Below are 12,749 nucleotides of genomic sequence, written 5' to 3'. Positions count from 1 at the left end.
GAAGCCAATGCATGTTAGGTGTTGTATGTACACGAGTATGCAGGCATGTGTGAAAGCGAAAAGACATTCCTGGTAATTTAATTAATTCATGCCTGCACTGCACAACGCTAGAGTTTCAGTTTCAATTTCATGGAGGTGTCAGAGTGCATGGACTGAAAGTGTGTTGGAGAGTGAGAGGTGAGAGGGAACAGGAGACGCAGCTCACAAACACAGACGAAGTAAGAAGCGACACATTAACTGTTGACCTGTTCAAGCTCTGTAGTCAAAGCGGATCAATGCAATAGCCAAGTGGTCAAGGGAATGGAAGGTGGTGGGGGTGGGGGTGGGGGGGGGGGGAAGAGAGAGAGAGAGAGAGAGATCACAGAGAGAGCGAGAGAGTGAGAGACAGAGAGAGAGGGGGGAGAGAAGGAGAGAGAGAGAGACAGAGAGAGAGAGGTGAGAGAGAGTGAAAGAGACAAAGAGAGACAGACAGAGTGAGAAGGGTGGTGAGAAAATGAAAGGCAAACTGTGAGAGAAAGAAACAGGCAATGATGGACACGAAGAAACGGATACAGACAGTAACAGACCAAGATACAGGATGACAATGAGACAGATTGACCAAGAGGCAGACAGACTGACAGATTGACCAAGAGGCAGACAGACTGACAGACATGTCAGACTGACATACTAACAAGCAAACCGACCTACAATAACATGCAGCAAAAAAATCACATGCCCTCAATCTGGGCACTTGCTGTGACTGATAAGAGACTGCCCTCATTCTTGTTCTGAGCAAGCGTTTATTGCAATTACTCACTAGGAATATTCATGAAGCCAAACTTGCGCATTTAGCACTGTAACTGAACAAATAATAAGCAATAACACTTTATATTCTGTGCGATCGACTGTTAACGTGTTTCTATGACTCCCGTTGTACATACAGCTTCTTTTCGAAAACAGTTACAACAGGAACCTACAACAGGATCCCAAATTTGCCCCACTTTTTGTCTTTGCATGCTGACAAGACTGACTTCAGTGGCATACGAGCCTTGGAGTCCTTACGACGAAATTGCACGAGCATTCGTGAATTGTGTGCATACATCTCCACATTTACCTTAACTCTTTTCCAAACAGAAGTCGTTTCACTGCTGCCAGTTCTTCTGGAGGAATATATTTGTCAAGGAGTTGCTCCACATTCTCGATTATTCCTGCCATCTCGCAAGCTGACTGAACAAGCACTTTTCGTTTCTTGTTACCTTCTGACCTCAATAGACCTTGAAAGGTCAGATGTCGATAGGCTTTGCCTACGTTATAACTGGGGGTGGAAGGTTTGTCTGTTTTTGTTTTTAAGATGGAATATTGTACCTCATTTAATCTGAATATTATATAAGCAAGTTTTTATTCCGACAGACAGGCAACATAAGCATACTACCGAATTAACACAAGAAGTATAGGAACATTACGAACCATGAAAATATAGACTCATCCAGCACATTGTCCAATGTTTTGCTGGAGCGCTGACATTGAACGAGTTCTGGATCGTATGCAAATAAAGGGGTCATGCTATCACGCCAAGTGTTGCAGATGTGACACAATTAATTTAACAGAAAATGCACGCACATTCACATGCACTGCATGTGCGTGTACCGCAGCTTCCTGGAGAAGCCATTTCAGGCGAAAACTTGACGGTTTGGGAGATGTGTGAACGGAGAAGTGTGAATGGAGAGCTTTACTTCTGTTATTTCCGAGGCATCGGTGAACATGTGATAATCGTCTGTGACATTCATCATTGTGGATAGAGGTTAGCAGCAACCAGGTGTTTTATATGCATATAATGTGCGTGTTCCTGTGTGACTGCAAAGACTTTCAGTCACGGAGTCTGCATACATATTCCCCAGTGCTGCAGTCAGTAGTGCCTGCGTGGTGGTTTTCTGATTAGTGGTGCTTCAAAATGCCATAAATCAGTGCTTATCGTCCGTGTGTCAGGCAGAGCAAACTTGACCACAGCTCTATCAGCCTGATCCATTCTCTTGATCTGTCTTTTAACACTCGCGCGCGCGCGCACACACACACACACACACAAGCACGCGCGCATGCGCGCGAACACACACAATCGCCCATGCACGCACACATACCGACAAACACGCACACACACACACACACACACACACACACACACACCCTACACATTTCGTGTAAAATCACACTATGTGGATAGACGAAGTGAACTGGCGAATATTACACTGACATCGTTTGCTTGCACGTGTCTGACAGTTTTCAGAATCATGCATGGCCTGATGAAGTGCACAGCCTAGGATGCTCAGATGTCATTGATCAGTTGCGGCTGCCACATACAAAGTAAAAGTAGTTTTTGTTTTGCTGCAATAGCAATGATGGTCATGAATAAACAGATTTGTTTAGATGAAAAAAACAATGGTGACAGCTTTTTTTTTTTAACCTCTTGATAGTTGAATTGGCCTTGTGAACTGAGATCAGATGGACCAGAATTTGAAGTGCAGTTACTACTACTTTTGCATGCATGTACAATGGTTTCATTAATTTTGTTGAACAAACGAAATGCATTCCCAAGAGGAAGTAAAAAAAAAAAAATAAATAAAAAAAAAAGGTTCCTGACATTCTGACCTGTAAGCTCTTTCTCTTTTCTTTCTCTCTCTCAGGTAACAGCCCTAACTGATGAGTTTGCTCATTGTCAGTAGTCAAGGGGTTAATGGGAGGGAGAGAGAAAGTAGTGTTGTCAGCAAGGAACATGCAAGGAGAAGAGAGAAGCTGTTCAAGCTGTGTGTGGTCATTCTCTCCCCTGACAGGGACCATACCTGACTCCTGCTGACAGCTGTCTGGGCTGCGTCTTCTTCTTCGTCTTTGTGGGCTGCAGCTCCCATATTCATTCACTCATGTACAAGTTCCAGTGGGCTTTTGCATGCATGACCGCTTTTACCCTACCATGTAGATAGCCATACTCTGTTTTCGGGGAGTGTGAGGGGTGACAAGAATTGCTTCTGTTGAAAGCTCTCTGCTGTGTTCTGAGGCTGAACAATTTTTCTCCACATCTTGAAAATTTTGCAGCTTGCTTTTTTGTGTATATATCTGGTCTACAATCTCTCCTACATGTACTCAACTTTACAATGAACTGTGGTATTTCATGAGCCTGTTTATTCAAGATAAACATTTTTCATCATCAACAAATGTGTGAACCAGCCAGTACAAGCAGCAGATAAATGCGCACATGAAAGGTCCTGTAATCTATGTAAGTGTCTGGTAGATTATAGAAACAAGAACCTACTCAGCAAGCACAGCACCAAAAACAGAGTATGGATGCCTGCATGATGAGAGGTCATAGGAGTTGCAGCTCACAAACACAGAAGGAAGCAACAAATTACCCCTTGACCTGTTGAAGCTCTGTAGTCAAGTGGATCAATGCAATAGCTGAATGGTTAAAGCGTTGAACTTTCAATCTGAAGATGCCGGGGTTGTGGCACCTGGTCGGTAAAAGGGTGGAGATCTTTCTGATCTCTCAGCAGATGTGCAGACCCGCTAGTGCCCAGTGCCTGAACCCCCTTCATGTGTGTATATATATGCACTCAGAAGATCAAATAAGCACATCAAAGATCTTGTAATCCATGTAAGCATTCGGTGGGTTATTGAAATATGAACATAGCCAGCATGCACAGCCCTGAAAAGGAGTATGGCTGCCTAAACAGCACAGTAAATAGACAAAACAGTCATACACGTAAAATGTTACAAGTCTGTATGAGCGTGCACATTGTGTGACTGTTGGAATATGAACATAGCCAGCATGCACAGCCCTGAAAAGGAGCGTGGCCGCCTGAACGACACAGTAAATAGACAAAGCAGTCATTCACGTAAAATGTTAAATCTGTATGAGCGTGCACATTGTGTGACTGAAACCCGACTGAATGACACAGAAAATGAATGATGAACACCCAGATGGCAGCTGTCCGTCCACTTTACTCAGGTAGGAAGCCTGTTGCAGAAATGACTCCATGTTTGTAAAACACTTAGAGCTTGGTCTCTGACCAAGGATAGGCACTATATAAGTATTCATACCACCATCAAATGCCTCCATCCAGTTACATATGGAAAAAATAGGGAATTCTTGTGGTCTTGTGTCACTTTCTGACCTTCACAAAAATCCAACGTGCTGACCAGGCTTTGAGGAGCCAGGGCCAGAGCCAGCCTGAGCACTGCCACCTGTTGAGGAAACTAGCACAGTGTTTGTGACAGGAGCTGTCTTATCTCCGCATTTTTCTTGTGCCTGTCTTTTGGAACTTTTAAGCCATGTACATATCTTGTATTCTCTTCACTTGTCTTTATGTCTTCTTCCTCTCCTTAACCCATAATTCTGTGAAAAATCACTGCATTGTATTGTATTACTCCTTTTGTCACAACAGATTTCTTGGTGTGAAATTTGGGCTGATCATTCCAGGGAGAGTGCATTGTTACACTGAGAGCGCCACCCATTTTTTTGCAAGGCACAACCCTTTTGTTGCCATGGATTCTTTTATACACGCTAAGTGCATGCTGCACAGGGGACTTTGGTTTATCGTCCCATCTGAATGACTGGGGCATCACACTGAAGAAGTATTCACCAGATTCCCCCAGATCTGTCTGCTATGTGTCAAAGCTTGGGTCTCTGCAGATGGTTTCCCCAATCTATTCTGCACTGTTGTCAGTCCACTGTTTTGTCTGTCTCCTCTCTTTTACACACATTTCACAAACATACAAAACACTCTCACAGGAAGTGTGTACTGTATCTCTCCCTCTCTTTTACACACATTTCACAAACATACAAAACACTCTCACAGAAAGTGTATGGAACCAAATATTTTAATTTCAGTTAAACACACCTTGTTATATTTCAGAAACCGCACACGTGCAGCGACTGATTCAATCACATTCTCTCAAATTCACTTGACATGCACACACACACACACACACACACATGGCAATTGCACATCTTCAGCAACCAATTCAATCAGTCACATCATGCTCACATTCAAGAAACAAACACACACACACACACTCCACACAAAGATACACGCTTCACGCCATCCATTCTTCAGAACAGTTTTGGGTCCCTGTCTTCACTGTCGTCCACCTCAAAGTCTTGGTCTTCAGCCAGGGCGCGTGCAACAGTGTCCTGACCAAAGATGCTGGCCACAGACAGCCTTGGTTTGGCTGCTGGAGCAGCGCTGCTCTCTGCTGTTCGCGTCTCCTTCGCCTGCTGTGCACAGCACACAGTTCACTTTCAGTTTCAAGGAGGTGTCAAAGCATGTGGACTGATCCAAATACACTACAACACTACACCACATCTGCCTGGAAAAAAAAAATCAAAGGGAAAGGGGTGCTTGACCTACACAGAGATGTTATGGTCAGACCTTGAAAGCCTTCCACAGGTATACATCAAACAATGAAAGTAAAATAAAATAAAAAGAATTAACTATGTTAAACAAATAAATGCATTCCAACAGAGTTAGATAAACAGAATTAAAAACATGAAAGATACATATATGGCAAATACTTGAAATAAGAACAAAAATAGGCCATCTTCAGCAAACTTGTGCACACCCATACACGCATGCATATTCATTCGAGCATGTACACACACACAGATACATAACGCACATGCACCAGTTTGCAGTCTCACATAAGTCCAAGCCCAACCTTCCATCAGCATACATACATACCCAGGCCCCACCCTCCATATACATAAGTCATATAGATATGTTCACACACAAACACATCCTCGTTCATAATGGCAGCATATAACTGCAGTGTTAATGAGTAATCACTTGTAAATTCTGACATCTGAAAATCACATATTTTTTTAATAGGAATACAATTAATGCAGAAAGATGATATATAGTGATGTAAACTGTGCCTTATAGTCAGTAAAATACAGTTATAAAATTATTGGAATTTCTTGGGTTGAAAAATGTATCAAAAATGTTTGTATGGGTTTCCATTGTTCAAAGACCACAAACTCTATTTTTCAGTCACAGCTAATCTCAAATTTGCTTTGAGTGAATCAAATGTGTTTAAAACCTGATAGCAGTCCTGTAACGTTTGAACTGAAGCATACACATTTATTATCATCATTATTTTTATTAATTCAGATTCTTAATTATCCTTTCCTCTTGTTTAACTTCATGGTATCATCATCAATCATCAAATATGTCAACTCTGAAGATATAGATTCTCATATATTTTTCAATCTATGATATACTTAATCTTTCTTTTTTCTCTATGAATAGAATAACAGTATATTTTCCCTCCCACAAACCTGTAAAACAGATCTCATAAAATGCTGACCAACACTGCATCTGTCTCTCTCAGACTTGATGCCATGAATAAGGATACAGGTAAGAATACAGATAGTTCCAAACCTAAATGGGTCCCCACAGAAGCAGCATCGTCACGCCCCTGATCATTCATCATCATCCAAATAAAGAAAACAAAAATGTGCTTAATTATGGGGCCGAAACACACACACACACACAAAAACAACAACAATGAAAGAAGGAAAGAAAAGAAAAAAAAAGAGTGAACTGTGCACAAAGAAAGACTCACCACTGAGCCTTCTTGTATTTCAGAGACTGAGCGAAGGCGCAGCCCCTGTTCTTTTAGGGAGGCTGTAGTGGCTTCAAACAAATCCTCCCTCGTCCCATCCGTCTGTAAGAGTTCTATGTACTTGTCCACAAACCTGCACTCACACACACACACATACACATAACATTTGAAAAATTCATTCATTAACAACAAATTGCTGAAAGGAAATTTTCTATCTAAAATTACATACTTACCGTGACCCACTAGTGCAGACTCTGGCAGGGGTCTGACATTCCTGTCCTGTGCAAACTGCTATCCGCCTATGCAGAGAAAACGAAAGTAGCTACGGCCGATAACCTCCCGGAAGTAGGTAACCTCCCCTGTGCCCCCCTGGCTAGTGCCCTCTTTTGACAATACTTTTTTCTGGTTATTTTTTCCATGGATGTTGCATTATGATTATCAATCATTAGGTTTTTGTTTACATTTACACCACTTGTTCCACTGGTTGGTTAGTCAGGTATAGGTCAGTTTTCATTTTTGTTTTGTTTTGTCTAATATCACATTTTGTGGACAGACGTTAAGAATCTAAATGAACACACACACACACATGATACACACATGTATACCTAAGACACATTCACAGGGGTGCAAACAGAGAGACCTACTCAAGCCTGAATTTTTTTTTCTACCCAGGCCTAAGCTTGAAAAAAAAAATTTCTACCCACACCGAAGCCTGAAATTTTTTTCTGCCCAGTCAGAAGACTGAACAATACTACGCAGGCTCAAGGAAACAGAGCTTCAAGCCTGAACATGATACCATCTATTATATTTTCTAAAGACTGTTATTTAGGGGATAATAATAGTGAATTCTGGGAAAATCAAGGAGGACAGAAAAAAGGAGGTATTTCTACCTACAAACACTTAAACATAATTATAAAGAAACCAGATCTAGCACCCATACTGAACATTCTTACAGGATGGACCTTTATTTTGATCACTGCAGTACCCAGTATAGCAAAAGATCTAATAATGGAGAAAAAAACGTATAATGCATCAGAGTAAAACAAAAGTCAATTTCAGTTTTATTCAAAACAAAAGACAAATCACATTATTTTTGTTATGAAAACAAACTATAATACAATTCTGTATCCTACAGTAAAGAAAAATATGCAAGGGTTACTCTCGACTGTCCATAAGCCACACTTCTTGCAAAGCTGGAAATTATTAAGGAAAGAAAGTACATGAAGGAATGTGTGTCGTGTGCGCTCACAGTGTGTGTGTGTGCGTGTGTGCATGTGTATATGCGTGTGCGTGCGTGCATGAATTGCTTTCAATGCAAGCCTCTGAGTGTGCATATGTGTGCGCGCGTGTGCATCTGTGTACACCCGTATAAGTGTGCGGATGGTGTGTGTGTGTGCACGCGTTAGTGTATGTGTGTGTGTGCACACATCTGTGTATGTATGTGAGCAATGGTAAAATATGTGTGTGTGTCGATCTGTGTATCATTATGTGTGGTGTCTGTCACTGCATGTGTGTGTGTGTGTGTGTGTGTGTGTGTGTGCGTATGCACACGCGCATATGTGTATTTGTGTACGCCTGTGTAAGTGTGTGGATGGTATGTGCATGTGTGTGTGTGTGTGTACACGCACGTGTACATGTTTTTGCGTGTGCATCTATGTATGTATGTGAGAAATGGTAAAATGTGTGCACACATCTATGCGTCTGTCTGTGTGTCTATCTGGGTATGTGTGGTGTCTGTCAAGGCGTGTGCCTTGGCATTTGCTGTGTGTGTGTGTGTGTGTGTCTGTGTATGTGTGTGTGTGAATATGTGCAGCGCTTCTTGGCATTTGCTCTGTGTGTGTGTGTGTGTGTGTGAGGTTTCGCGGTCAGCAAAATCATAGTTTTTCTTTACTTGGCTGAAGTGCCGTAATCTGAGGGCTTGAATGATAGCAACTAGGATGAATCATCGTATTAGGCAGGCCTGAGAACCAATGTCCAATTAAGACAAGCAGCGCTTTGAACATAGTAATCATTTCATGCAAGTGATGCAAATGAATCTTTGGTACTTCGTCTACAATTCCCAGATCTAAATAACGCACACTGAAACTGCAGTCATGAAGGGTATTACCGCATCCTTGCTGATGTAATTTCAGAAACAGATACAAAGTCAATTCTACAAAGTTTTTGTCACAATTGCTACAAAGTGACTTGTGAAAAGTGACAATGACTGCAGCCCTAGGGTTGAGGCACAGATGGTGACGGTGATCACATGCGCGTGCGTGTGCATGTCTGTGTGTGTGAGCACCCATGCCTGTGAACATGTAACTGTGTGATTTGTGCATGTGTGTGTCTGTCTGTGCGCGCGCTCGCACGCAAACACCCCCCCATTTCATCTTGAGGTACAACGGTAGTAGCGTTGCAACAACCGTCGCGTAATCACATATAAATTTCATACTCCCAACCCCCATTTTTTTATATCTCTGGATTTGCACATATCTCAGGAAAGGCAACCAGGGCTTTTCAAAAGGTGTTGCAAATAAACGATTGCAAAACGACCTGTTTTTCTTTATTCACATGTGTGTGTGCGCGCAAGTGCCACTGTGGAAACGCAGTATCAAGTGCAACCGTGAGTGATAAATTTCCCCGAGAAAAGAAGGATTGTCAGGTCTGGGACTCAGTATTCTTGTAATTTTTCATCAAAAAGACTTTTTCAATATTATGCTGTCACGAAATATGTCTGGTGAACACACTTTTCATCAATAAACTGCCAGAGAGTGAGGCAGTGAGTTTATCTCCCATCGTTTTCAAGACATCGATGCACGTGCAAGTAAATGACACACTGGTTTTGAGTACTTCTCTGACATTTCTTTTTAGTTCAAGTTTTGTCACATACAAAATGACATCACTGAACAGGACAGGGGGGGCAAGATATGATTCAAATCTTCAAAAACAGAACCTGGGATCCATTGAAGCCTCTCAAATGGAGTGGGCTAATAGTTTTATTAGTGTGTGTGTGTGTGTGTGTGTGTGTGTGTGTGTGATCCACACCCAGACCAGCTTAGACTGTTACAAACACTGGACTAGCATGCTTGTCATCCAAACATATCCCTCCTAATCCTGTATTTGTTTCATCGTCACCCACTTTTCAGTCCTCTCTATCATCCAACCATACCTCTGACACGTTGTTTTCACATTCTCCTTGGTCAGGTCCACCACGTCTGGATTGCCATAGGTCTTATAAAACTGCCTGCAACACACACACACACACACACACACAGATAAATAACTCTGATTCTTTGTTACAGAACTGCACAGAACAAACAAGCACACATTCTCTGTCTGTCTCACACACACATACACATAGCGCACATGCAACTTTCAACTTGCACTTTGGTCATGAGAATCCTGAAGGATCTGATACTAAACAAATTCCCTAAAAGGAAGGAAGCACTTTACACTAAGTTATCTACAAAATTTTCTGCCAGCAAAAGGGTTACACTTCTAAAACTCCACTTACACCCTGATGATGTCCTCTGGATACATGATCTGTGGAACAACTCGGTTGGGAACAGGCCGTTCATACAATGGGGAGTCTCTTGGTGGAAAGGCTTCGTACACATCACACCACATGGGTCTGTCCGCTGGCTTCATCGCCCCTGAGCGTAACAAACCCTGCACCCTGTAAACACACACATGTGCTGTGTACACACACGTACATTTATATGCTTTCAGAAGGGTCTTTCAATAACCTTTCACTTGCTTTAGGCATCTGTATACAGCAGTCACTCACTGCTCCCCTTACATGTACACATCCCCTTCCTTTTGACCTTGAAGTGCGCATACAATGATACACACACAATGACACATACACACAGCATCATCCACACTGTATGACACATACACCTTATTTCATAACATTTTTTGTTCCCATATATCAAACCATAAGCAAGTATCTATATTGTTATAGATGTAGGGTTTGTTTTATTTATTTTGTCAGATAAAGAAATAATTTTAAATGGTATCGATAAATATCAAACCATACGTCAAAAACAATCACAAATCATCACAAGTGTATATGCATCCACACGCATGCATCATATACATGCACTCAACCCAGTCTCAGGCCACAGCTCTTATGTCCCATTTAGTACTCCACCACAATCCTTCAAACCCCCAGCCTTTTTTTGTGTCTGTTTCACTTTTGGGGAATTAACTTAAACTGATAAACAACACACACACACACACACACACACACACACACACACACACTGTACCAGACTACCACAGAGAGAGGGACGTACACACATTTTTTACTACACCATCTGCCCCACCACACACAATTTCATTTAAGAAAAAAAGGAGAGAAAAAAAAAAAAAAAAAAAAGCAGGTCTGGTGTCTATATGTGCATCCTGGATTGGTCCAGCATTGGTACTTGAAACAAAACTGTGTGAGTAATATGCATGCATCACAACAATGGCAACATCAATAGGCTGATGAAAATGTTGTTTTGTGGGAGGTTGCTGCAGAGTGTAATATGACTGAGCTGCCAAGGGAAATCTTGTTAGATGAGAAACGGGCAGTGGGGAGGGGTATGGCGGCAGTCTGCTGGTAAGTTTGCATCTCCAGTCCAGGTACTGTAGCGGTCCTTGGGAATTCTCTTGACCAGTATATCCCTAACCTTCAACAACACTACTTGCCAGCTGGAAAAAAAAAAGAGAAAGGGGGATAAAGGTGGGTAGGGGTGGGGCTGGAAAAAAGCAGGGTGGGGGCAACGTAAGAAACAGAGGAGTGGAGAGGGGAGGGGGAGGGGGAGGAGCGGGTCAAGTAAACTTTACTTTGTGGAGTTACAGAACTGTGTTGGTCTGGACAGTCCCGAAAGTGTGTGTGTGTGTGTGTGTGTGTGTGAGCATGCATCATTTGCATGCATGTGTGTGCACATGGCAGAATGGTTAAGGCGCTTATCTGCCAAAACCGTGTCCATGCGAGTCTGAGTATAATTCCCGTTTTCACCCTTTGTCCCAAGTTTCACTGGAAAATCAAACTGAGAGTCTACTCGGAAGAGATGATAAACCGAAGTCCCGTGTGCAGCATCATGCTGCATGCACCTGGCTACACTGAAAAAGAACCCATGGCAACAAAAGTGTTGTCCTTTGGCATGTAGAAGAGATCCACTCTAACTGGTACACAAATGCATGCACCCCACGCCTGACCAGCGCGTTGGGTTATGCTGCTGTTAGGCATCTGCTTAGCAGATGTGGTGAATTGTTGATTTGTCGAACGCAGTGACGCCTCCATGAGAAACAGAAACTGGAACTGAGCGCGCGCGTGCGTGCATTCATGCAAATGGGTGCCGCACTGTGCGTGTGCAAGTGAATGAGAGAATTAACTATGCACATGATCCACTGACAAATTTAGCGCATGTAAGAATTCCGTAGTCACGGTAGTGTTAATGTTCTTTCCCCCCCCCCCCCCCCCCATGACCGTTGAATAAGATTGATGGACAGCTTTTTTTTTTCTCGAAGGTCGTTGTGGTCATGTAAAGTTTCATCTGTGTATCATAGTGGTCTGAAGAAAATTATGAAAATGATCGAGCTTCATTTCCCCTGTCATCATCCAGTAGAATGTAAACACTGCAGAAAAAATGTTTTAAAAGAAAACAGACCTTTTATAAATGGTCCCGAACTTCTCAAGCCGACTGCCTGCCATCTTGATGTATTTATTGCCGTTTTACCAGAATATGGCGAAACTTCCCCCCTCCTAATTGTAGAATACTAAGTTCTAAAAACTATTTATATATTTTGTTTGAAAATGTTGTCGAGAAAATAATCGACAATATAAAGTTTGTCATCTTTGAGATTATATAAGCAGTTTCTGGTCGATTTGTGTTGTCCATTTATCTGATTTGAATGTGATCCCTTGTAGTCTTGAGCTCTGGCCTCCACAGAAATGACGATTGTTATCTTTTACCTTTCTCTCCTCTGTCTCTTTCTCCCTCTCTTTCAGTGGTCAGATTTATGATTTAAATCGTTTCATATTTTGCAGTAAATAACTATTCATTTCATTCTCATTCCGTTTGAAACTTTAGTCAGTTAAAAGCACCCAGACTCCTTTGTCCTCTTCTTCTTCTTTACGTGCATTCTCATGAGTAGGTATCTGCATTTTTTTTTTAGCAGATGTGGTA

At 42.0% G+C, this 12,749-nt stretch overlaps 2 protein-coding genes across 3 annotated transcripts in view; both read right to left on the bottom strand.

The window, feature by feature from the left end:
- LOC143288637 (beta-ureidopropionase-like) overlaps positions 1-1,236 on the bottom strand; it is a 49,170-nt gene extending 47,934 nt beyond the window's left edge. The window contains exon 1 of the mRNA XM_076597300.1: positions 1,094-1,236. Within this exon, the coding sequence (XP_076453415.1) occupies positions 1,094-1,194 (101 nt within the window). The 5' untranslated portion in view covers positions 1,195-1,236. The remainder of the gene's footprint in view (positions 1-1,093) is intronic.
- Positions 1,237-4,829: 3,593 nt separating this feature from the next.
- On the bottom strand, positions 4,830-12,291 carry LOC143288217 (small ribosomal subunit protein mS23-like). Of its 2 annotated transcripts, none has more exons than XM_076596564.1 (5): positions 12,231-12,291; positions 10,085-10,246; positions 9,740-9,814; positions 6,589-6,721; positions 4,830-5,242 (listed from the first exon to the last, which is right to left on the bottom strand). In XM_076596564.1, the coding sequence occupies exons 1-5, from the start codon at positions 12,272-12,274 to the stop codon at positions 5,078-5,080; spliced, it is 579 nt and encodes a 192-aa protein (XP_076452679.1). In that variant the 5' UTR covers positions 12,275-12,291; the 3' UTR covers positions 4,830-5,077. The 2 variants fall into 2 exon arrangements, with proteins under 2 accessions (XP_076452679.1, XP_076452680.1); XM_076596565.1 differs by having other exon boundaries at positions 4,830-5,239.
- Positions 12,292-12,749: the final 458 nt, after the last annotated feature.

This window comes from Babylonia areolata, chromosome 12 (genome assembly GCF_041734735.1).
Source record: "Babylonia areolata isolate BAREFJ2019XMU chromosome 12, ASM4173473v1, whole genome shotgun sequence".
Lineage (NCBI taxonomy): Eukaryota > Metazoa > Mollusca > Gastropoda > Neogastropoda > Buccinidae > Babylonia > Babylonia areolata.
The sequence above is the reverse complement of the archived record's forward strand: the minus strand, read 5'-3'. Positions and strand labels throughout refer to the sequence as shown.

What these genes read in the sequence shown, in the direction of transcription:
- LOC143288217 (XM_076596564.1), bottom strand. Translation starts at nt 12,274, where the DNA reads ATGGCAGGCAGTCGGCTTGAGAAGTTCGGGACCATTTATAAAAG. An exon ending in TTCGGGACCATTTATAAAAG is followed by an intron (nt 10,247 to 12,230) that starts GTCTGTTTTCTT and finishes GTGTGTTTACAG; the next exon opens with GGTGCAGGGTTTGTTACGCT. An exon ending in CCAGAGGACATCATCAGGGT is followed by an intron (nt 9,815 to 10,084) that starts GTAAGTGGAGTT and finishes TGTGTGTTGCAG; the next exon opens with GCAGTTTTATAAGACCTATG.